Source organism: Schistocerca nitens, chromosome 2 (assembly GCF_023898315.1).
Source record: "Schistocerca nitens isolate TAMUIC-IGC-003100 chromosome 2, iqSchNite1.1, whole genome shotgun sequence".
NCBI classification, from domain to species: domain Eukaryota; kingdom Metazoa; phylum Arthropoda; class Insecta; order Orthoptera; family Acrididae; genus Schistocerca; species Schistocerca nitens.
In genome coordinates this window covers 191,644,838-191,654,167 of record NC_064615.1, presented here as the reverse complement: position 1 = coordinate 191,654,167, position 9,330 = coordinate 191,644,838, and the positions used below count along the sequence as shown (strand labels likewise).

Below are 9,330 nucleotides of genomic sequence, written 5' to 3'. Positions count from 1 at the left end.
ACAGATGGGTAATTGAAATGCGTGGAATCAGATAGTTACTAATACACAGGTAGCTAGTAGCAGAAAAGAAAAATAAACTCTGTAAAAAGTTATTGATGATCATCTTGCCATGGCAGTCTCCCATCTCTAGACATGAAATAAGCAGCGAATTCATCTCAAATGTCTTGGAAAATCTGCTCTGAACATTGCGGAATGTTTGTTAATTTTGTAAATGTTGTAGTAGGAGTGATCGCACTCCTCCAAGTTACTGGCATTAAGTATTCATTCTCCTCATGATCCACTGCTCCTACAACAGTATGAATCTGCCTGGAAGCATAACTTTTTTGCAAAAAATTATGGAGGTATATACAATAGGCAGAATATGGAAGAAACTATTCTGAACGCATTTTTAAAAATACGCCATGCTCTTGAAAGTCTGCAGTTAAAAATTCTTTTCATTGAGCTCCGAGGTTGTTCTCCACAAAATGGCTTCATGATGATTGTTGAGGTGAAATGCGTAATTTCCAACAATAACATAGGGCACTTTTTTCTGTTTATCTGGGAAGGTATGATCATTGAGGCCTCATATTCATAAGAAAATGATATACTTCGAAAAACTCCACGATCTGAAATTCGACCTTGGCAGTCCACATCAGTATACAAAAAACAGTAATTGGCACTCACTAGACCAAAACTAACAGTACTGAAAAACGTCTTATGATTGAAGAAATTACTTCCAGACTTAGCTGGACTTCGGACTGCACAATGTTTGCCTCCCTGGCACCAAGGTAATTTTCCTGTGCTACAAGCAACCACTGTTGTTGTGTCTGCAAAAAAAAAAAAAAATAAATAGTACCTAATAATTCTTAAAAATATTAAGAATTAATATTAATAACATTAATGATAATGGACATTCTGATAATAATGAACATTAATAGTAAGTGAAATTTATAATAATGCATAACAATTGGCAGATAATAATTATCATGAACAGTCTACATTTGTCATATCAACTTTGCATTGGTCCCAAGCTTTTATGATTATTATCGTATTTTCCCCCTAATCCTACATCCATTCTCTTCTTTTTTTATTTTCATTCCTTCATTATTGTTTATGTTAATCTATTGTTGTCGCTTAGTTTTAGGAGAAATTAAAGGATGATCCTGAAGAACAGTGCGTTGCGAGCATGGATTCAAACAAAGGTACAGCAAACACTTGTGAAGAAATCAGTAAACAAGAAGTGTATCATCAAACAATACAAGGCAACAAAGTACCACCCACTCCAAACCAACAAAATATCTGTGGAAAAAGGCGAAAGATCTTGATATATGAAAGGCATATAACGCACCACAAACTGCTATATCTCAAACTAGAGACGCGTTTGACATCTATGGAGAGTTTGCATCGAATGCTGTGTGATCCATGGACCAAAGAACATGTGCGTTTGTTAAAAAAGAATTTTCTGACATAGTTTTCAGAGTAGAATGTGGCTGTTTCAAAAACTGTAAACCTAGTTCGACCATCAGCGACTACATTTGCTCATCGCATTTATCCTTTTCAACTCAGCATGTAAATACCCATGAGCAGATGCAAACCAACATCCAACAGACATCTACTTCTGCTTTTAACAACACAGAAAAAAGGCTCTCCACATTTTCTCGATTTTCTTGGTTTATAATACTGATTTCAAAGTAATAAACTTTGTGTTAAATTTTTTACACATTTTCTAAAGCAGAATTTTGTTTATTATTATTTTTGCTTAATAACTGATGAATGAAAGTGCATTACTAACAAAAGTTGTATAATTCATTGACTTACCTTTACAACCTCCTTCAGGCTGCCGAAAAGAACTGCACATACTTCAGGAGCAATGTTTGATACTCTTTACTTGGAGACTTTAAATAAAAAGCTGAGGCTGGAATAGGAATCGCCAGTTGCTGGATATCTTTGTGTAAGTACCAACCGCTCAGTAACTAGCATAGTTTTCCGAAATTTGCTGTCAGCTGTTGCTATCTTTGGCCCAACCATATTTATCAAAAATTTAAAATCAACTACAGCCAAAATGTTCTTGATATGTATGTTTTCAACATCCAAGTCCGGCATCTAATCACTCCCACTATATCTCTTTCTACTTCTGAATACTGTGGTCATCCACGACCTGCGTTTTCTTGGGTATTCGTTATGTCTTCCTGAATCTAGTTTCTCAGCTAACAGGCGCATCACAAGAAAGCTGGCACTTGTTATAGCCACTTCACCCATTTTTAAATTAGGAAGTTGACACTGGTCATGAGTGCGAGCGCGAAGCGGAAACTCTTGAGTCAAAGACTGGCAAGCAACTGGAGTACTTTTGGACAAAGATAGATGCAGCATGAATGCGAGTCAGACAAGTTAGACAAGTCTCCTGACGCACTCTTCTGGAGTGCATAAGTAGTGTCGACGCACTTTAAGGAGTTGGCCATTCTATCTACATGGTATATTTATTCCCTCAGGAATTTCATCTACATCTATATGGATACTCTGCAAATCACATTTAAGTGCTTGGCACATTCGTAATTTTCTATTATTCCAATCTGGTATAGCAAGCATAAAGAACGGACACCTATATCTTTCTGTACGAGCCCTGATTTCCCTTATTTTATCGTGGTGATCATTTCTCCCTATGTAGATCGCTATCAACAAAATATTTTAGGATTCGGAGGAGAAAGTTGGTGATTGGAATTTCGTGAGAAGATTTCGTCCCAACGAAAAACGCATTTCTTTTAATGATGTCCAACTCAAATGCTGTATCATTTCTGTGATACTCTCTCCCATATGTCGTGATAATGCAAAACGTGCTGCCCTTCTCTGAACTTTTTCGATATACTCTGTCAGTCCTATCTGGTAAGAACCCCACACCACATAGCAGTATTCTGGAAGAGGATGGACAAGCGTAGTGTAGGCAGTCTCCTTAGTAGATTTGATACATTTTCTAAGTGTCCTGGCAATAAAACGCAGTCTTTGGTTTGCCTTCCCCACAACATTTTCTATGTGTTCCTTCCAATTTAAGTTTTTTGTAATTGTAATTCCTAGGTATTTAGTTAAATTTACGGCCTTTGATTTGACTTATTTACCGTGTAACTGAAGTCTAACGAATTCCTTTTAGCACTCATATGAATGACCTCACATTTTTCGTTATTTAGGGTCAACTGCCAATTTTCGCACCATTCAGATATCTTTTCTAATTCGTTTTGCAATTTCTTTTGATCTTCTGATGACTTTATTCGTCGATAAACGAAAGTGTCATCTGCAAACAACCTAAGACATCTGCTCAGATTCTCTTATAATTGTTTATATAGGTAAGGAACAGCAAAGAGCCTATAACGCTGTCTTGGGGAACTCCAGAAATCACTTCTGTTTACTCGATGACTTTCCGTCAATTACTACGAACTGTGACCTCTCTGACACGAAGTCACAAATCCAGTCACATAATTGAGACGATATTCTGTAAGCATGCAATTTCACTACAATGCGCTTCTGTGGTACAGTGTCAAAAGCCTTCTGGAAATCCATAAATACAGAATCGATCTGAAATCCTTTGTCAATAGCACTCAATACGACGTGCAAATAAACAGCTAGTTGTGTTTCAAAAGAGCGATGTTTTCCAAACCCATGTTGACGGTGTGTCAATAGACCGTTTTCTTCGAGGTAATTCATAATGCTCCAACACAATATATGTTCCAGAATTCCTGCTGAATATCGACGTTAACGATATGGGCCTGTAAGTAAGTGGATTACTCCTACTACCTCTCCTGAACATTGGTGTGACCTGTGCAACTTGCCTGTCTTTGGGTATGGATCTTTCGTAGGGCGAATAGTTGTATATGATGGTTAAGTATGGAGCTAACGTATCGGCATACTCTGCAAGGAACCTAATTGGTATACAGTCTGGACCAGAAGACTTGCTTTTATTGAATGATTTAAGTTGTTTCACTACTCCGAGGACATTTACTTCTATGTTACTCATGTTGGCAGCTATTCTTGATTCGAATTCTGGAATATTTACTTCGTCTTCTTTTGTGAAGGCATTTCGGAAGACTGTGTTTAGTAACTCTGCTTTGGTAGCACTGTCTTCGATAGTATCTCCATTGCTATCTCGTATTTAGTTGTAAATAATCCACTACAGTTCCAAAGAAATAAGGCTGTACATAATTACAATACCAGAACGAGAAGTGACATTCATTATCCTAATTAAGGTTGTTTTTAGCAAAGAAAGGAGCGCACAATGCTGAAAAAATTCTTGATCACTTACTTAATGATATAAAGTTTCTGACATACAGCAAAGTAAAATTTGAAAACAAACTGAAGCAGTTCCTCCTTAAAAAAACCTTCCATGCTGTAGAAGAGATTCTATTATTGTAATGTGTAAAACGTATTGGGTAAGAATTAATAACTAACATCTGTATATTGTAGAGGACAAGGGGTTATTTTTCGGAAATACGGTGCGAAATTGTGATCACGGCAAACGGCGGACGAAGGCTGGCCGGCGCGTTATGCAGGTGACACAGTTTTGCAACGAGCATCGGAATGTGTGTATGTGCGCGGCAGCATTTGCAGAATTACGCAGGCGCGGGCAGTGTGTGGCGCGGTTGCGTTGGCCAACTCATCGAGAACCTTCTAATAAACACGCCGCCGCGTAACCGGCGGATTCAGCAGCGGCCTGCACTATTTAAGGGCATCAGAGCTGGGCGTTGGCATTCGGTGCGACCGACTGGGCGTTCGTTCGGTCGCTGTCACGTCGTCGTCATCAGTGACGCTGTCTCCGAGGACCGGTCGTTGCCCGCTGCTGCATCGGCAACTCCCAGCGTCGTCATGAGCCGCCGTGTCTGTGAGCTGGGCTGCGCCTCGTGCTGCTAACCTCCTACCGCCTGCGCAGCCGCTGACCCAGCGCGGCGTCGCTTTCCCCGGACTGCGTGCATCAGCTCGTCTCCACCACGACACGAGCGGTGGGGCTGAGCTACCGGAAAATGTATTGGGAGAACCAACAATAAAGAGGAAGATTGCTAAAAACAGCCACCTTCTTCTACCCAGGTATGCCTTACTACCCCAACCACGTCACCCACTCCGGTCATCCTGTTACAATATTAAAATAAATAAATAAAACCACCATGTAACCCTATTACAAATTACAAATGGAACATAAAATGATTTATTCCCATGATTACGATTTCTGTACAAAATGATCAATGGAACATGAAACTAACAAAGTATAAACTCTTCAGCTAAAAGCTTTGCAGCTCCCATATGAATAATTTTGCTTGTCGCCATCTTGAAAGTCATGTAAGTAGCGCTTCCAACTAGGGTGCATGGAAACGCTAACTTGCTTGGAATGGTAGAAGCAGAGGGGATGCACATGTAAGAAATTCATGCCTGTGGAAACCCAGCCAGACCATGAAACGAAGCATCATGTGACTAGCTGCTGTTCACGTCTGGCTGCTACAAAAAGTTAACAACTGATGTGGAACTGTATGATCAAGTGGAATATGATTGTATATATTTGTATCTATAAAACTCGTGTACTTTTCCTCTCTTTTATCCCTCAATTATCTACACACTGTAACGTTCCCTGCCAGCACACACACTATTAATAAACTAAAATTTAATTGTACCGCTATGAAGCAATTTGTATATACTGTAATTATTTAACAAAAAATATTATTTAATTTTGTATAAAGGACATTCATTATTATTGTAATATTTTCTGTAATAATATGCTCGATGTATTTATGATTGTAATATTTCTATACTCATAATATAATTACGAAATATGTCAATATCTGCGATAAGAAAAATGTAAAATACAGCCGCAGATTGCAAAGAGACATTAACGGTCGGGAGTGGTATAAATAGGAATACATAGTGTGCATTCATTGTCGTCTTCCTCGAGAGCTGAGAGAGAGAGGAACCTGTGACGTAGCATTTTATGAATGAGTAGACTTCATTTGTCTGTATCTAGATTTAGCCGCCATTAGAGGAGAAATTACAAACTAATGTAAGTTGAATTATTGTTGTGGTCTAAATACATTATAATTTATCAAAATTGTGTATTACTAATGTAAATTAGCTTGCCCATGTCATCTATAATATTTCTTTAAAGAATTTTCAGCATTTTTAGCGATTATCGTTGGTGTTGCTGGGTTGTGCCGCGACCGAACGATTTGCAGCGGCGGCACATTTGAAAAATTGTTCTGCTAAGAAAAATTAACCAAACCCGTAAATCGGGAGCAGATAAAATTAGCAGTGAATTACGAAAATATTTGTCTTTTACAGCGATCCTGAGACTGACGGAATTTATTACTGGTTTCACATTTGTGCATTCATAGGCGGATAGTTAATGTTGAAGTTTAACAATCTGTTGGTTCTTTCAATTTCTAAAGCAAATAACTTAAACGTATAGTGAAGTGTGTTTTATCAATGATAATTAAACGTTCGGGTCGGCTTGGCAATATTTAACAATTTTCTGCTAACAGAGACAGTCTTGTGTTCCATAGCTAACGCCGGGAAAGAATTCAGTAAATATTAAAAAAAAAAAAAAAAACACTGCATTTAGAAAATGTGTGCCAAGGCCGAAATATGTAAAAAAATTTAATTTATACAATTTTCAACTAAATGTTCTTAATCAGTTAATATGAATTTATCAGCATGAGAGGGTTGACTAAGTTCAAGTAATTTCAAAGGAGTTCTACAACAAAGTTCGTACTGAAAGAGCAAATAACAAAAATATTTAAAAGCCATTTCTTCCCTATTTTTTCATCCATTCAATTTTATTTAAATTTAATTTCATTAAATTGGCGCCCAACATGGAGCTCGAATAATCAGTGGCCACAAAATACCCATGAGATAACTAGGGAATTATTGTAGTCGAACTTTGTTGGAGAACAATTACTAATTTTTTCATGTGTTGTATGTATTGCCTAACCAATATTGTGTGGTAATACCTGTATATGATTTTTTGCATGAGAACACTGTATGCCCAGAGGCAAGCTGAAGAAGAGAGCTCATTATATCAAAAAATTAATTACCTACCACAATACCAGGGCGCAGCTGCACCCAAGATAGATCACCAAATTGTAAAGCTACAGTGTAGTTGTCCTGTGGGTAGTAAAGTAGCCTCAGTGCGGTGTTCTCGGATCATTAGTGGTGTGCTTGATGTTTTTTTTTTTTTTAAATAACAGGACATTTGAATAGTTAGTCATCGTAGTATATAATAAGTGTGTTTCAACAAATGACCATTTCTTGTGTGATTATGTCAGTGAAACGTGAGTGTTAGGATATTTAGTTCAGATTTTGTTTCTTTTGTTGACTATGGTTAGATTGCGTAGTCAGAAAGATATAAACATGGATAATGAACAACAGTTAGCAAGCAGTGATACCGAGTTAGAAAGTGGGGCACAAGGTAATGTTAGTGGCGTAGTTCAGGAAGTACAATGTGAGAATCTGGGGGCAGATGGGCAAGAAATGTTGGCACTGCCAGCCAGTGATTCAGTTGAAAGTAGAAATACTGTGCCACCTACAAGCACTAGACACGGACCAGAGAGTGGTGAGGTGTCAGAAGGGCAATCATTAAGGGTTATGTTCGAGCGCATGCTCAATTTCCAAGCTATGTTTGTGCATGAACAAGCAGAACGTGACCAGGGATTTGTAGCTGAATTTGCACGTATGCAAGCAGAACGCGATAGAGAACGTGATGCTATGCATGCAGAACGAGAAACTGAAGGTGATTCTAAACAAGCAGAGCGTAATCGATACCAGCATGAGAGAGACTTGGTTCAAATGGCTCTGAGCACTATGGGACTCAACTGCTGAGGTCATTAGTCCCCTAGAGCTTAGAACTAGTTAAACCTAACTAACCTAAGGACATGACAAACATCCATGCCCGAGGCAGGATTCGAACCTGCGACCGTAGCGGTCTTGCGGTTCCAGACTGCAGCGCCTTTAACCGCACGGCCACTTCGGCCGGCAGAGAGACTTGCAGTTAATGCAATCTTTGGAAGCTATGCAAAGTGAGATTGTTAGTTTGAGACAAAACTATGAAACCATACTCAAAGCGGTGCAAGAACTGAGCGAAAGAGTAGAAAATATCCAGGTGGCTAACGCCAGTATCGTAGATGAAATCAGTGTACTGGCTAACAGGATGGAACAATTAGAAATTGACACAAGTCAAGCAATTGAGCAGAATATGTGCGAACAAGTGCACAAAATTGAAAACGAATTTACAAAAAAAATAGACGAGAAGGTGCACGCCGCGAATGAGGCCAAAGACTTGGGCTCCAGTGCGGAAGCGCAGGACCTAAAAAGGGCGGTGCACACTCACATTCCTCTGTGGAAGCGGAATGTCAACCGTCGTCTTGCGGAGCAAACGTTAAAACCTGCGAAGATCCCAGCGAGGATCCCCCCCCACTCTACCTCCCTGCGACACTCACCCCGCACTCAGCTCGCCCACGACGGGTCCTCACCCCACCCCCATACCTCGCTCACGAACGGGACCTCACCCCACCCCCTGTAGTTCCCTCACAACGGAAGACCAGAAACAGTACCTGGCTACCTGCATTTGCGGTTTGGAGCCCGGGTGGTGTTGCTGCAGTAGCTGTTTTTGTTAGTGCGGAGTGCACGTGCTATTTTGACTTTGTGCGTCGCTTTGTGAGGGAGGAGAGCGCGTGATATTTTCGTGTGTCTTAAAATCATTGTGAGTGCGGAGTGCGCGTGGTAATTTTTTTGTGCGTCTTTTTTTAATCATTGTGATTACAGTGTAGCGTTTGTGTTACTAAAATGAGTGCTTTTAAATGCGAAGTGTGTGGGCAAGTGTATAATTACAGAAAGAATCTCAGTCAGCATGTTTGCAAAAACCATCAACAAGAGCTGCCTGTTGCCACTACAACTACTGTAGCTTCTTATCAGTGCTATGTGTGTGACAAAATTTTTGCTCTTAAAAATAATTTGTATCGCCACCAAAGAAATATTCATGGTTTGCAGGAAGGGGGGTTGTTCTTCAAGTGTACATTGTGCCCATTTCAAAGTAGTTCAAAACGGGGTTGGATAGATCATTTACAAACTGCTCATCAAATTCAACTTAATTCCGAAGATCTGCAGTTCTCAAATGAAGACGAGTTTTAACAGTGGAAAGAAGACACTGAACGCACAACACATTCAAAGTTTATTAAAACTCGTGGGGCTACTAGTTCTACACATTATGGCTGCCATCGGTCAGGTAACTTTATCTCCAAAGGTAAAGGCACAAGACATCTTAAATTGACAGGCAGCAACAAATTGAATGGAAAGTGCCTTGCAGAAATGAAAGTAACTGTACACGAAGGT

General features: G+C 39.4%; 2 protein-coding genes across 2 annotated transcripts; one reads left to right on the top strand and one right to left on the bottom strand.

Annotated features, from left to right (window-relative positions):
- Positions 1-253: 253 nt before the first annotated feature.
- LOC126234315 (uncharacterized) lies at positions 254-2,287 on the bottom strand. Its single transcript, XM_049942999.1, has 2 exons — positions 1,798-2,287; positions 254-806 (listed from the first exon to the last, which is right to left on the bottom strand). Exons 1-2 carry the CDS (start codon positions 1,835-1,837, stop codon positions 334-336), a joined length of 513 nt encoding a protein of 170 aa, XP_049798956.1. The 5' UTR covers positions 1,838-2,287; the 3' UTR covers positions 254-333.
- Positions 2,288-8,784: 6,497 nt separating this feature from the next.
- LOC126234913 (zinc finger protein 58-like) lies at positions 8,785-9,129 on the top strand. The gene has a single exon (XM_049943652.1). The coding sequence runs from the start codon at positions 8,785-8,787 to the stop codon at positions 9,127-9,129; it is 345 nt and encodes a 114-aa protein (XP_049799609.1).
- The last annotated feature ends 201 nt before the right edge of the window (positions 9,130-9,330 follow it).